Source organism: Octopus sinensis, linkage group LG10 (assembly GCF_006345805.1).
Source record: "Octopus sinensis linkage group LG10, ASM634580v1, whole genome shotgun sequence".
Taxonomy (NCBI): Eukaryota; Metazoa; Mollusca; class Cephalopoda; order Octopoda; family Octopodidae; genus Octopus; species Octopus sinensis.
The window spans coordinates 29,062,206-29,078,947 of NC_043006.1; the positions used below are offsets into that span (position 1 = coordinate 29,062,206).

The 16,742-nt window shown below is 36.4% G+C and overlaps 1 protein-coding gene across 6 annotated transcripts in view; it reads left to right on the top strand.

Annotated features, from left to right (window-relative positions):
* Positions 1-16,742, top strand: part of LOC115216340 (spectrin beta chain, non-erythrocytic 1) — a 242,972-nt gene that overhangs the window by 102,994 nt on the left and 123,236 nt on the right. For all 6 annotated transcript variants that reach the window (XM_029785570.2, XM_036506463.1, XM_036506462.1 and 3 more), the window contains exons 19-27: positions 484-597; positions 1,153-1,347; positions 3,006-3,207; positions 8,493-8,590; positions 10,333-10,419; positions 12,821-12,886; positions 14,725-14,855; positions 15,691-15,750; positions 16,615-16,741. In XM_029785570.2, coding sequence (XP_029641430.1) covers positions 484-597; positions 1,153-1,347; positions 3,006-3,207; positions 8,493-8,590; positions 10,333-10,419; positions 12,821-12,886; positions 14,725-14,855; positions 15,691-15,750; positions 16,615-16,741 — 1,080 coding nt within the window. The remainder of the gene's footprint in view (positions 1-483; positions 598-1,152; positions 1,348-3,005; positions 3,208-8,492; positions 8,591-10,332; positions 10,420-12,820; positions 12,887-14,724; positions 14,856-15,690; positions 15,751-16,614; position 16,742) is intronic.

The window sequence follows — 16,742 nt, forward strand, 5'->3', positions numbered from 1 at the left end:
CATGTTGGGTAGTATGAACACAAACATTTATTCCATGCTGTAAAATGGTTAGTGTTAGGAAAGGCATCCAGCCATAGAAACTGGAGAGCAATACTGTCTTTGGACCCATTGGATCCTGTCAAGGTGTCCAATCCATTCCAGTATGTAGCTTGAATATTAAATGATGATAGCACTATATGGTTTTTCTTTTTTGGTTTTAGTCAAATTCTTAAAAGACTGCTAAACTGTGTAATCTAAAGAGTACAAGACTTTGAGCTGTGTGGACTAATCAGTTGAAATTGGAATTCTTAGTATTGCCAATTTCTTGCTTTGATTTTTATTTGATCATCATTAGACACCTGATTCCTTCATAGCATGACACCCATCACCACTGCCATGATTTATGAAACGGTTAAACTAATTAGAGAGGTTAATATCTTAAGATTTTAATGGATCATATGTTTGTTATTTTGTCTCCTCTAAAAATCTTAGTTTCTTTTCTAGGCATTGCTGGTGCGACACCATCGACTTATGAAAGAAATTGATGCTTTTAGTCCTGAGATTGAACGTCTTCGAGAACTTTCTATTCTTATGACCAAAGCTGCTAGTGAACACAATGTAAGTTTTATTTAGAATCAATCATAGAACACAATTCAATAAATTGTAAAAGACGAGGTTGGCAGAAACTTAAATGTCTTTAACATATTAATGGCTGTTTATACCTGAGTAATTTGCTTTGTCTTTCACTTCATGCTTGTTATATTGATCAAAATTCTCTAGGTTTGTATGATCAGACAGTCTTTCTTTTCTGGTTGGATACATGTGACATTGTTGCCCACTTTCATCATTTCCATTCCTGTTCTTTAGATCTCACATCCCTACCTATTATACTCTGTCACTTGTTGCCTGACTAATCTGGTTTGTCTGCAGAAACTGGTTCGATTATTTTTTAAAGTTTATTCTCAGATCATAAACCTGGTCTGAGTGGACCCCACTAAAGGGATCCGTGTGTCAAATTGAAACTGTTAAACTGGGTCCTGAATTTAGTCTCATAATCATTCAATTGTCATATATGAATAGAAATCCGTTTACTTTTGAGTCATAAAGCTAGTAAAACTAAACTGTGGCATGCTTTGAACTTTTCAGTTATTGTTTAATCTATTCACTATTTAGATATCTCCTGATAAATTTGTACGCCACATGGAAAATGGAGAAAATGATGCTGATGAACTCGATTCTGACGTGGAGCCAGCAGTTGTGGAAAAAGAAGTTTATAAAGATGTCTTAGTAAAAAAAGAAATACCACAAGTTAAAATATTATTTGGCTATCAAAATCCTAAAGATGGTAGCAGCATTAATAAAGGAGAAGTGAGTATAGAAATATATATTCTGAAAATTTCTAGACTTGAAAAAAATTGAATACATTGTTATTATTATTATTATTATTATTATTATTAAGGCAGTGAGCTGACAGAATTGTTACCATGCCAGGCAAAATGCTTAGCAGCATTTTGTCCGTCGTGGTCTGAGATCAAATTCTACTGAGGTCAACTTTGTTTTTATCCTTCCAGAGTTGATAAAGTAAGTACCAGTTGAGTACTGGGGTTGCTGTGATCAACTTACCCCTCCCCACAAATTTCAGGCCTTGTACCTATTGTATAAAGGATTATTATAACAGAATTGTTAGCATGCCAGGCAAAGCGTTTTGCAGCATTTTGTCTGCCTTTACATTCTGAGTTCAAATTCTGCCAAGGTTGACTTTGCCTTTCATCCTTTTGGGGGTCAATGAAAAAAGTACCAGTTACGTACTGGAGTTGATGTAATTGAATTTTGCCCTCCCCCAAAGCTTTAGGCCTTGTGCCTATAGTAGAAAGGATTATTGTTTTTATCATTATGATTATTGAGTGAGAGCAACATATGCCATCAAAATGACACTGGGGTACAAATATACAAAACCCAATATACCCAGCATGACTACTTGTTTGTTAAGGGTACACTAGCCACACGCACCACAACCATATGTGCACAACATGGTAATATCATATCAAGATATACAGTGCATGACCTTACTAGAATTTTCTTCAGGTTGAGTAACCCATCCTGCTCAAAAGGTCCCTGAATAAGGGTTGTTTAAGGATGATGAATAAAACACCCGTGTTTCCAGAAGTGAATTATTCAAATTCTGAAGAATTCTTCCCAACACATGGCTATGGTGCTCCCCTACTACATCTTCTTGTGGTCAGAGATGCATGTTTTGTCAGCACCTAAGAGACATGCTCAACTGATTAAGGTCAAGCAACTGACAAGCAAATCTGTGGTGTTGATTCATTGATGTATTATCTTTGGATGTTCTTATACATTCCTTTCTTCTGTTAATTCCTCTCCATACATTCATTCTACTGTAGAATAAAAATATAGCATTTATTTTCTTGAAAGAATATGATGTCATTACAAAAGAGAGCTGCAAGAATCTCAAATGGCCAATATTTTAATTTACAAAATGCTATTTATTTAAAAATGTTCTTGAACAGATTTAAATTATCTAAGTTTAAATCGTATTGAGGAGTTGTTTGTGAACAAATAGAATTTGAATTTTTCAATCAATTAACAATTTTACAAATATGTATCAAGGTTAGTATAACTAAAATTTGGAGGATTAAAAATTTTTTAAATGATAAATATATATATATTCTGATTTATATATATTTTTAATAAAAATTAAATGAATAATTGAACCTTTAACACAATAATGATTTAAAGGTTCAATATAAAGGATTTATCAAAAGTTGAACCCCTTGATTATTTTTTATACAATAAGAATTATTTCAGTTAGACGTAAAATTGTAGCTTAGCCTTATTTCATAAGGCAGTCTGTTGATTTCTGACTTTAACTATGGTTAAGGTCACTTTGTCACCTGGTGGCTGTGTAATGAATATCAAGTGTTTTGCTTTTAATTTTCTAACCTGTCAACAGTGACTTCTTTTGCTAATTCATTTGTATATTGTATTCCATGATAATTACAAAGGTGGCTGATTTGATTAAGAAAGCCAATGAAGAATGGTGGTGGGTAATGAAAGCTGATGGCACAGGGCTGTATGTTCCCAAAACATATGTGAAAGAAACAGCTCCTCGTGTTATCCAAGAAACAAGGAAGAAGTTGGTTACAGTAAAAGAAGTTGTAAAATCTCCAGCAGCTGCACCTTCCCCATTGCATAGGACGCCATCTGGTGAGTAATTGATAATGCAATTAGTTTTGTGTTAATTGTGAAATGTGTGGTGGATTAAATTTTTATATTATATTCTGTCCCTTTGATAAGACATTCTGTTTTTCCCAATCTAAGAAATAACATGGAATCAAGACAAGGAAAGATAGTGTTCTGAGGCCCCTGTTCCACCTAAGCCATTTGGTGAAATAGATATTAAATGATACTTATGGATGCAGACATGACAGGGAAATTAAAGAATTTTCTTTACCAGCTTGTGGTTCCGAGTGTGGCACTCTGCACAAATGTTTTCTATACCTTTAGGTTGACCAATTTTTTATGAGTAGTATTAGGTAGATGGAAACTTTGTAGAAGCCTATATATGCTTACATCATAATCATCATTTAACATCTGTTTTTTCCATGCTAGCCTGGGATAGATGGTTTGACCAGAGCTAGCAAGCTGGAGAGCTTCACCAGGCTCTAAGTCTGATTTGGCATAGTTTCTACAGCTGGATGCCCTTCTTAATGCCTATTATTTTACACAGTTTGCTGGGTGCTTTTAATGTGGTACAACACAAGAGCTTTTACATGACACTGGAATGAGTGCTTTTTATGTGGCACTGGCACAGGGGTCTTGCAGGCCAATCCTCTTCACCAGTGGGGGGAGGGCAGAGTGGACTTGACACTTCTACTGTGGAGTATGGGAATTCTTGAGTATAGCAAGGCACCCTGAAAGGTTCAGTATCTTGAGGTCATCTTTCAGCACTTCGTACCATGTCTTCCTGGGTCTCCCTCTTCCATGTGTTCCATCTACTTTGAGAGATTCAAACTTCTTTATGGAGATGTCAGCATCCATCTACATCACATGACCAAACCAACCCAGTCTTGTCTCTTGTACACAACAACTAATTCTTCTTATGCCTAACTTCTCTCTGAAAGCACTAGCACTCTATCAAACATGTACACTTACATTACACATCCAGTGGAACATACTAGCCTCATTCCTCTCTAACATTTGCATGTCCGATGCATTCAGGGCCCACATCTCACTACCATGTAGAATTACTGTCCGTATAGTGAAGCAAGACCTGCAAACATTGGGCCTCACAGAGGCAATAACAAACAACCGAGACTTTGGAGATATGTGCTTGAGAAGACCTGTTGAGTCAAGTGAAACAGTTGTTGTGGCTGATGCCAATACTACCTGACTGGCACCCATGCAGGTGGCATGTAAAAAGCACCATTTGAGTGTGGTCAATGCCAGTGCTGCCAGACTGGTTCCCATGCCAGTGGCACATAAAAAGCACCATTCGAGCATAGTCGATGCTTGACTGACCTCAATGCCAGTGGCATGTAAAAAGCACCCACTAAACTCACAGTGGTTGGTTTTAGGAAGGGCATCCAGCTTGTAGAAACCTTACCAGATTAGATTGGAGCCTGGTGCAGCTGCTTGGCTTGCCAGTCCTCAGTCAGACCATCCAACCCATGCCAGAATGGAAAGCGGATGTTAAACAATGATGATGTTGATATATGCAACATACAATCTTCCTTTTGCTTGGAGCAAGAAACTTTTGGTAGCCAACCTCTGTTGGTATACGCTTTCTGAATTTCCTCCATCTTATTCTTATTCTAGCTATTACATTCTCCATACATCTTCCCCCAATACTAATTTGGCCCCCTAGGTAGCAGAAATTATCCACTACCTCTAATGAACCACAGGACATTTGAGAGAATCAATTTCCTGAGTATATGTAGTTTTTATGGCTCCTGTGCATCTTCACATACGAACTCTTACTTTCTCAGATAACCTTCCTATTATTCCACTGCACCTCTTGTGTGTCCATAGCTTACAGTGGGCACACTGTATGGAGTTCCTGCCTACACCTTACCTACAAATTGGGCAGAGCCACCTACCTGAAAGGGGTAGGGTCCTGTCTGTTTTCTTGCTTACTAAGACCTTAGATTCTAGGTTTTGCTTCCACACCTGGAATTTCTCTTCTAGTTCAGATATGGAATCTGCTATGAGGGCAAAATCATCAACATATAATAGTTCCCAGGAGCTGCTGGTGTTGAATTCGTCTGTTATGGCGTGGAGGACAAGAATGGAAAGGAGGGGACTGAGCCTTGATGAATACCTTCCAGTACATCAAATTTTTTGCTGTACTCATGTTTACCCCTCACCCTACTGACAGCATCTTTGTACATGGCCTGTACAGCTTTCACAAGCTGCTTGTCTACCCCTAGCCTCATCAGAGCCCACCATATCACATGGTAGAGTACTCTATTGAAGGCTTTCTCTCGGTCAACAAATGCCAAGTATAAGGGTTTATTCTTAACTAAGTACTTCTCTTGCAGTTGCCTGACTATCAAAATATCATCAGTGGTGCTTCTCCTCAAGATGAAGACAATCTGCAATTCATCTAGCTTAATTCTGCTCCTAATTAATTGGGCTATAACTCTCTCCATAATTTTCATCACCTCGTCCAAGCGTTTGATGCCTCTATGACTGCTTCTATCTGAAGCATCTCCCTTACCTTTCTAGCAGCTAACAATAATGCTGCTGCACCAGCTTTGTCAGATGTTTAAAAACTAAAATATGATGGACAGACAAGTATAGGTGACTTGTTGTAGAGGAAATACATTGTTATGTCACATTATATAGGAGTGGATGAGGGTAAGTGAGGAGATAAAGATGGCAATGTGGAGTGCTAGAGCGAGGTACAAGAGAGTGAGCATGAGAAGATACAGATAGTAGGTTATGGAAGGGGAGGAAAGGTTGGATAATTTCATAGGTGTGTGAGGAGATTAACAGTTGCAGTTGGTTAAAGAGAGGGTGGTAGAGGTGAATATAGTGAATGATGAACGAAAGTGGATTTATGGTTGATAAGAAATACCTATTTCTTTATTACCCACAAGGGGCTAAACACAGAGGGGACAAACAAGGACAGACATAGGTATTAAGTCGATTACATCGACCCCAGTGCATAACTGGTACTTATTTAATCAACCCCGAAAGGATGAAAGGCAAAGTCGACCTCAGCGGAATTTGAACTTACAACGTAACGGCAGCCGAAATACCGCTAAGCATTTCACCAGGCGTGCTAACGTTTCTGCCAGCTCACCGCCTTATAAGAAATACCAGTCCAGAGATAGATGTGGCTCAAGAAGAATAGATCTGAAAGTAGGGGCATGAAGCACAAGGTATAGGCATGGTGAGGAATGAGATGTAGGGTACATGAGAGTGGTTATATTGAATAGAGCATGATGGTAGATATGAGAGGGTGCCAAGGAAGACAGCTTATATGTCTTTTAAAATGGAGTGTGTCAGAGGAAAGAGGTAACTGAAGATACAAAAAGTAGGTGAAAATGATTTGAGCGGGGAAGGAAGGATAATGGAAATAAGGGATGGAAGTGGTTTCAGAGAAGGGGGAGGAGGAGGTAAGTGGTATTATTGAGAAAAAATTGGGCATTGGAGTAATGTCTGCTGAGACTGTCCTCAAGTGATTGCAGCTACCAAGGAATTACATAGACAGAGGAGTGATGGAGGGCTGGGTGTTAAGGTGTTGGCAATGCTTGACAGAACAGAATGGGTTATGAGCATAAACAGAATGCTTTTAGGACATACTTTTTGCTGTGGTGAGCAGGTCTTCTCAAGTACAGTGAATTTCTAATCACTTCAGTCCTTTGTCATCCCCTTGAGGCTCATCATCTTCAGATCAGCCTTCACTAGTTTGTCCCATATCTTCCAGGGTCTCCCTCTTCCACAAGTTCCATCTACTTTCATTGACCAACACTTCTTTATGCAGCTATCCTCATCCATACACATCACATGACTGACCTAGTGCAGTCTTTTCCCCTGCACACCACATTCTGACTCCTCTTATGCCTAATTCTTCTCTCAACACATTTACACTTTGCCATTCATGAACACTGATTTTGCACATCCATTGGAGCATGTTAGTCTCTTTCCTCTTTAGTTTTTGTATGTCCTCTGTACTCAGGGCCCAGACCTCATGACCATTGTAGCATTGTTGTTTATACACAAACATCCTACAACCTGCCTTTCACTCCGAGAGGGAGAGAGAACTTTAGTTACCAGAGGTAATAGCTCTCTGAACTTTCTTCATCTTCTAGTAATTATACCTTCAGAGCACCTGCCCCAACTGTTAATAAGGTCGTCTAGGTAACAGAAATTATCCACTACTTTCAAGGAGCTTCCTGATATATATATATATATATATATATATATATGTATGTATGTATATTTACATATGTAAATATGTGTGTATACGAATGCCTGTATATATGCACACATGTACACATATATGTATATATGTATGTATGTATATTTACATATGTAAATATGTGTGTATACGAATGCCTGTATATATGTACACATATATGTATATATATATGTATGTATATTTACATATGTAAATATGTGTGTATACTAATGCCTGTATATATGCACACATGTACACATATATGTATATATATATGTATGTATGTATATTTACATATGTAAATATGTGTGTATACGAATGCCTGTATATATGCACACATGTACACATATATGTATCTATATTCTTGTAACTTTTGCTTATTTACATCAGCATAAGATATATAAATTGACAAGAACAATGATGTTCTTTGAATAAAATCCTTTGCTGCATGTTAAATAAGCAGAATATTGTATTGTGAAACTCCTATCCCATTTGTGTTAGTTATTACTTGTACCATCAGAAATATAGTAAACCAATGATTGGTCAGTTGGTCACATGTAATCAGTCATACTTCTGTTTACAAATTATCATATAGTCACTTTCACCTTTGAGTCTAATGAAAGTAAATTTGTTTATTATTAAAGAATTTAATTTCATGTCCGTTGCCAGTTTTTGAACCTATGACGTTTTGTTTTTATAATTTAACAGACTGGTACTTAATTCAATCACTAGGGTACTTATAATTTAATACAATGTCAAAGTATATTTTTGGTAAATATTTATGGAGGTGTATCTATTGTTTCTGAACAAATTGAAAGGTTATCAAAGAATTGAGTCTGAGGTTCAAATTTTATTATTTGTTAAAGTCATTTGATTCACATCTTTGAGAAAGACATCATAAACACAATGTTATTTTTTTTTCATTCTGTTATAAATCTCCCAGCCTTGCACCTATTTATAAAATCTTATTTTATTAACGCACAATAGTCCAACCCAGCCGACATGGAAAAGGGACTTTAAATGATGATGATGATGATAGCAACATGAAGTCATAATAAAATACTTTAATTTCTTTGTGTTCCAGTGCGTTCCAAAACCAATCTTCATTTTGACAAAGATAATGTGGAGAGCCGACAGAAACAAATACAAGCAACCTATAATAAACTGCAAAAACTAAGCCAAGTGAGAACCTAACTATTGTTTCTTTCCTTTTTTATTGTTGTTTTTGGTATAAGAAACAAAAAATTACAAATATTGCAAAAAAAAAAAAACTATTACAAAAACAATAATTAACTTTTGGATGAAACTCATCAGATTACTGCTGATAATGCACAAAACTAATTGGAATATTTACCATAGAGAAAACTAATTATATGATTGTCTTTCTCTACTCTCATGAAGACTGGGTTTTTTAACTGTTAGGTTTTAATGAAATGGGTGAGATTATTTTTATTAACCTTAAGTTTCAAAGAATTGAACACCTAAAGAAGATGTATGTGGGGGTGTATTGTATAGTGTAGCAACCTTGCATTGAAGGACTGTATGTAGACAGGAAATGGAAAGTGAAAAAAACAAAGCAAAAGCATATAAATGAGGCAAAGTAGCGTAGTAATTGCGAGTAGCCAGGAATTTTTTTGAAGGTGATGCAGAGAGAGAGAGAGAGACAACGTGATGACGGTAAGGGAAGGAATGCAAGTGTTTGGGTTAAGAAGAGTAAATTAATCAAATAAGTAATTTTTTTTGTTTTGTTTTTTTTGCATGATCTCTTTACATTTCATTTGTCATCTATCATAAGATTGAGACAAAATACCAGTAGTTAATATTGGTTTCAAATTTTGGCACAAGGCCAGCATTCTTGGGTGATTGGGTAAGTTAATTACATCAACCCCACTGCTCAACTGATACTTATTTTATGAACTCTGAAAGGATGAAAGACAAAATCAACTTCTTCAGAATTTGAACTCAGAATGTCTCAAAAACGGATGGAATGCTGCTAAGCATTTTGACCCGTGTGCTAACAATTCTGCCAGCTTGTCACCTTACCAGCAGTTGTCATTGGCTCATGACACCAGTAACATTGCTGTGGGAGATGTTTAAGACTCTTGGAAAATTGTATTGTATGATGAAGTTAAGTGAAGAGATTGAAGAATTTGAAGAGTGAAAAAGACAACAAAAAATAGGGAAAGAAACTGGGATCCAGAGTAACTGGAAATTCTGATCAGTAATATGAAGAATGCATAAGAACAAACAATTTTTTTCCGGGACAAAATTAGCAAGTTAGAAGTGTGGTTTGGATGGTGGCTGAGATGGCATAGATAGAGAATGAGAGATTTGCGGTATAAATATAATACTGAAGGAAGTACAAGCTGGTCTAAAGTTCACAAATATCTTAATATTAAAAACAAATTTTAAAAGGCGGCGAGCTGGCAGAAACGTTAGCATGCCAGGCGAAATGCTTGGTAGCATTTCAACTATCTTTGTGTTCTGAGTTCAAATTCCACCGAGGTCAACTTTGCCTTTCATCCTTTCGGGGTTGATAAATTAAGTACCAGTTGCATACTGGGGTCGATCTAATCAACTGGTCCCTCCTCAAAAATTTTGGGCTTTGTGCCTAGAGCAGAAAATAATATTAACCCTTTCGTTACTATATTTATTTTGAGATGCTCTGTGTTTCTTTCAATTATTTTAAACATAACAAAGAATTTAGTAAAATAACTTAGTTATCATTAAACTAGAGTTAAGAATGTAAATTCTGACTAAGGTGTGGTGGAATATTTTAATTCTAAACTTATGAAAACAAGACATTTTTACCACAGAGCTAGAGCCAGTTTTGGCCGGGTTAGTAACAAAAGGGTTAAAAACAAATTAGATGTTTTTATCTTCATTTTATTGACATATTTGGTTTGGTGATGATTTTTTTTCAGACTCGCTGTTCTTCTTTGGAAGATGCTGCACGATTGCTGTCTTTCTTTAATCAGTGTGATGAGTTTGAAGGTTGGATTAATGAAAAGGTATCACTATTACTCCATTTCTGAAATTTATCATTTAAAAGCTACATAGGATCTAAGTTGATTTTGAGAAAATCTTTTGCTTTAAATTTATAAAACATATAAAAGACATTTAAAAGATTTTTAATTGCTTTTCAGAGTTTAGAAATGATTCATTGTCAATTGAATTTGTTTGCCTTTTATGTAAGATGGATTTTTTAATTCCACTACATAATGTGGAGAATGAATGGGAGAAAGAGAGACATCCTAATGAGAATCCAATGGAGGGTCCAGCTATTTTTGTTAACGTGATAGACAAAACAGTTAAAGGTATGAAGACAAGGAAAGTCCTTTGTCCATCAGGAACTGGCTTTGAGGTGCTTAAAATATCTGATTGAATGGGATGCAGCCTGGTCACCTATATGTTCGTACAGGAATGTGTCAAATCCAACAACTGGTGTAGCAGCATTATAATCAGCTGTTACAAAAGTAAAGGAGATGCCTTAGAGAGCAATAATTATAGAGTATGAAATTACTGAAGCAAGTCAAGAAAGTTACAAAAAGGGTTATAGCTCAAATAATTAGGAATAGAGCTAGCCTAGATAAGATGCAGTTTGCTTTTTGTACTACTGATGTTATCTTCTAAGTAGACCAAAGGTCAACCACTGTACATGGCATTCATCAACCTGGAGAAAGCCTTTGACAGTGTCTCTTACTCCTTCATATGGTGGTCACTGCAGAAGCTAGGATTAGGTGAGTGGCTGGTGAGAGCTATTCAAACCATGTTGTCAGTAAGGTGCAACATGAAAGTAACCTGTACAGCAGTGAATATAGTTTGTGTGGGTAGGATTTCAGCAGGACTTGGTTTTCAGTCCCCTCTTATTTATTATAGTTCTGCAGACCATAACATATGTTGCCCAAAATTACCCCATTCTTATAGCTGAAATTGTAGAAGATTAGAAAAGAAATTTCAGGTGTAGAAGCAAGACTTGGATTCGAAGAGCTTTAAAGCTAATTTATCAACGACTAAAGTTCTTGTAAGTGGGAAAACAGACAGAACACTAATCTCTTCAGGTAAGTAGTCCTGTTCAATATGTAGAAGAGGTGTAGGTAGAAATTGCATACTGCGTACTAATTGCAAACTAAGGACACATAAGAGGTACAGTGGAATCACAAGAAGGCTAACAGAGAAAGTAGACTTTGTGTGAGGTTGATGCGAAGGTGAAGTAAACACAAAGGATACACAGGAAATAGATTTATTCAAATGCCCAGCTGGATCCTTAGAGGCAGTAGATAGTTTCTGTTACTTATTAGCAGTTGATGCAGAATCTTCTAACAGTAGAGCTTCCAGAGTAAGAACCAGATGAAGAAAAAGAAAGTTATTATCACTTTTGGTAACCTGTAGAAGGAGACCCAGAAGGACATTGGATGAAGTAGTGAGGACTGACATCAAGATGTTAAGCCTCATGAAGGAGATGACCAAGACCTGAGATGAATAATGTGCTGTGCTTGAGAAAACCCATCCATCTCAGCAAAACCGAGGTCCTGTCAAGCTTTCTCCAACAACCCATCTTTCACCACCTATCCCTTCACCAGTCTTCATTCACTGTAAATTATACCATTTATTTCCCTACACTTCACATTTATCCCTATCACTGTCACTTATCACCTCCTCCACTTTCTTGATCCCCCCACACCTATTTCTTTCACTTTCCCCAAACTGATATTCACTGCATCCACTGCAATCCTACCTTTAATCATTATCTATCACACACTTTTCACATTCTAATGCACTTACCTTTTCTGCTCTGCTATTCTTACTCTCTCTCCCATATTTACTTTGTATCTTGAATGTCTGCTCTCACTACCAATATCTGCCTTTCTCTCGCGCTCTCTCGAAGTTATGTACCTCCTCTTCAGTAAGATTTCTGTCTTTCTATCACCCTTTCACCTCCTTCAATACTCTTCCCAACTCGGTTGCAAAGTCTCACCTTGCGAGTACTTAGTGGTCTCACTCGTGCCTGTACTGTGAAAAACACCCAGCACACTCTGTAAAGATGTTAGTAATAGGAAGGCATCTGGCTGTAGAACTCGTAACAAAGCACACATTGGAGCAGGATTTATTCTTCTCGTACATCACTTCCTGTCAAACTGTACAACCCATGCCAGCATAGAAAACAAATGTTAAACAATATTGATGATCTAATGGAAATTTGTAGAGATTTATCTCAACTAACTAATCTGTTTCTTTTTATTTAAAGTGAATGTAGTTTCCTTTGTAGATCATAGTATTCTAGTGTTAAAAAATCATTCTTACTTGTTCTCCTTGTTATATAATTTTATAATCTAACAAAAATAAATTAAATATATTGCTAAGTAAGAATTATTTAAGGATTTTGTTTTTGTCATGTTGTTTATCAACTAGGAGGAAATGCTGAACAGTAAAGAGAGTCTTTCTGATAACATGGCTGCAGTGAAGACAAAGTATGAGGTAAGCAGAATTAACTTTAGTCTGCCATATAATTTTATGAATCATTTCAACTTTTACAAGACTAAAAATGGTTTATATCAAAAGGCTTTCTTAAAGACACATGTAAGAGGCTAATGTGATGGAAGATTAATCTATAGTATATCTGGTTACTAGACAGACTAAATATCTGGATCGGGATGTTCCAATTGAAGGCAGTCTTAGGAAAGAAGAACTTTTCTACAGAGTCTAGATACAAATGTCACAAGACATCATGAGGAGAGTATTCTGGCTAAATTTGATTATTTTTTTATGACTCCTTGTTAGTTAACTGATATGGAGGACTGGAAGCCATCTAAATATTGGGAAAAAAATCACTTGTACGATGATGATTTGTACTGGGTATCAAAATGCCAACATTGTGACTGCTGCTCAGTACTGTAAAAGCTGTAAGAAGTGACACAGACAGCTGCAACAGAGGCTTCAAGGTCATGGCCAGCAGGAAGGGTGTATCTCTAGTGTAGGTGGTGTTATGCCACCCTGCATCTCTGAACATAGTTTTGGGCTCAGATCAGACAACTTTGTGAAACTGCTGGAGACTGTGGTCAATCCCTGGCTGGCGAGGTTTGCCACTAGCAAGCCATATGTGTGGCAGCAGGATTTGGCTCCTTGCCATACCTCCAGAAAGAATCAAAAGTGGTTGATGAAGAATTCCTGACTTCACCAGCCCCAGTTTCTGACTTTCTAAATCCCCCAATTACAGTGAGTGGGCATAGTTGAGAAAGACACCAACTGCTCTGTCTGTAACACCTGGGCCAAACTAGTGACCAAGATTGAGGAGGTGTTCAAAAATCTTCTCTGGACCAAAGTAAGGAATGCATGCACCAGGTTTCAGTGCCATCTTGAGACTGTGGTGAAAATTGAGATTATCTACTTTGGGCAACTTCTTATCTCCAATCCAGAATCTAGTTGATATTTTTTGGGGTTTTTTTTTAAATACTTTAATTTTTTAGTTGGATATTGTGTTTTGCTTTCCTTTTATGCAAACTGTCAAGTTTAGCCCAAACACTCTGTATGATATAAAATTAGATGATGGATTATGATAGAAATTAGCAGATGTCCTAACCTGGACTGTAGGGGAAATGTATAATTTAAGGGTTAGGTTGGCAGGACATGCTTTATCTTTAAGCTAATAATTTATCATGTATCACCAATCGGTTCTGCTTGAGCAGACCCATAAAACTCTAGTTCTAGTGCATATAACTTCATGTCAGTTTGGTATTTAACCATTTTTCAATTAATTGTAAAGCCATTCAGTATTTGTTATGCTTGGGGATGGTCATGTCCCGACAATCAAACCCACATACACACTCTATATGTTTGGTCTTCACTTCAGCTTTATTATTATATTAACTTTTTTGTCAAACATCTTGTTTGCATGGGTACAAAGTGCGGTAAGCAAACTCATATACACTCACACAAAACATGCGTACTAAACACATAGACATGCATGTGCGCACACTGATACACACACACACAAACGCATGTGTAGATAAGGATACATACCATAGAAAGATGAAATGGAATAAGCAGAACAAGAGGAGATACATGGGAGAGGTCACAGAATGTGTGACAAAAGAGCTTTGAGAAAGAAACTAGAATAATAATAATAATAATAAAGCTGAAGTGAAAACCAAATATGTAGTGCATGTGTTTAATTGGCAAAATATGACCATCCCCAAGTATAACAAAATTTGTTTCAATACACAATTTCACATCAGGAATCTTGCAAAACAGATATATTAACATAACATCTAGTATGTCTTCTATCAGAATCATTTACAGGATCTGTTTGTTTTCAGTCATTGCTAACGAGTCTAGCTGCTAATCAAGTACGACTTAAAGATATCAATACTTTAGCTGATGAAATTATTTCTTCTGGGAGCAGTGAAGAGGATGCTGTTCGTAAAAGACAAAAAGAAATACAAAGACGGTAAGTGCATAATTGTGTGTGTGTGTGTGTGTGTGTTTGTGAGAGAGAGAGAGAGAGAGTCATACAGTGTTGGCTTGAATACCTTGCTGTATTTGTCCTGGCTTTCTGCGCTCTAGCTGTATATGCCACCCATATCAGCTTTACTTTCCATCCTTTTGGAATCAGTAGAAAAAAGTATGTCTTCAAAGTGGTAGATTGGTTGAAGGTTAAAGCATCAACCAAGGTACTTTGCAGGATCTGTTTGGGTTCTGGACATTCTAAGTTTGAATCCTACCTCCTGTCTCTAGAACAAACAAAGCCCTAAAGAGCACAGTGCAAGTGGTGATGGGCTTGAGTCCAAATACATAAAACATAGTTAATAATTTCAGGTAAATATTAAAGATATTATCAAGAATAGAAATGCAGATCTCTTGCTTTCCAGTTAAGCATATTATCACTTACATCACAATCAGTTTATAAATTATGTACAGTTATTCATCTATTGTACTGGCATATTTTTATGCTATTTGCTATTGTTTTGTGGATTTTCACTCAACAACTTAAAACAGAAAGATGGTGTGGACACTATTTGGTCAGAATAGAAATGCTATTATTATTAGTCTTAAAGTAGGGTAAACTGAAACAAGCAATATAGTTTGTCCATCAGTGTTCAGCATTGCAAGTGAGTAAATCATCCCGACAACCTATTTCATTCTTCTACCCTGAGTTGAAAAAGATAATTATTAAACCTGGTTTTCCCCTTATATTTTCTTAATTGTAATTTTTTGGAAACATAAGTATAATTTTAATTTTTGTAAGATATTTTGTTGATTATAAATCTCATAATTTTTTTCAGTTGGGATAATTTGAATCGACTCAAGATGAATAAAGAAAAACTTTTAGAAGGAGCTTCAAGGTAAAATTTAACTATTTTTCCAGTTATTTTATTCTCTTATATTACAATGTTATTGTCTTCCCTTTTCCACATAATAATGTATGTATGTAGGAAGAAATAAAAAATTGACTTGTTCAGAATTTGTTAAACTGTTATCCTCTTCGAAACTACAAGTATTGCTTAACCAGAGATACTTATAGCATGCTTTGAGGACTGTTATAAGATCCATCACTGTAAGCATAGACTGAAAAATAGTTTTTAAAAGGGTTATATTACAATTAGTTAGCAAAATGAATACTTTTTTTTATATGAATATACTCTTTGATATAATATATTGATTCCAGTCTGATTTAACTGTTTCAAAAACAATGATTATGTGAACTAAAGATGAACAAGAAGCTTACACTATGGAGAGCATGCACCAGAGTATTAAGGTAACAACAGACTACTCTAACAAGCACCTGTACTATAGGCTACTGGTCTTAGACACAGAACTCTGGCTGGAAACCAAGAATAGTCAGGTCCAGATCCTCCATTCCCATTATGCCAAGCCGTGACTTCTAAATAGCTCATCCATAAGAATGCAGTTATTGCAGACAACACCAAGTTCAGTATTCAAATGGCAGACTTAGTGAGAGTGATGAGGAATGTGTCCCGCATGTTCAGCTCTGTAGAACTAGAAAGACACAACACTTCATCCGCTGCTGGGCTTACAAAGAATAAGTCCCGGGGTCGATTTGCTCGACTAAAGGCGGTGCTCCAGCATGGCCGCAGTCAAAGGACTGAAACAAGTAAAAGAGTAAAAGAGTATTGAAAACTTTTAGAAACAGATTGGTTATTATTGTTGATCATGTAATTTTACAAGTTTTAATAACTATATTTCAGCATTGAGATGTTTAAACTAACATGTGATGACCTCCAAGAATGGATAAGAGAGAAAGATAATGCACTCTATGATGACGATGTAGGAAAAGATCTTGAAAGCAGCAAAAATCTGAGAAGAAAACACATGG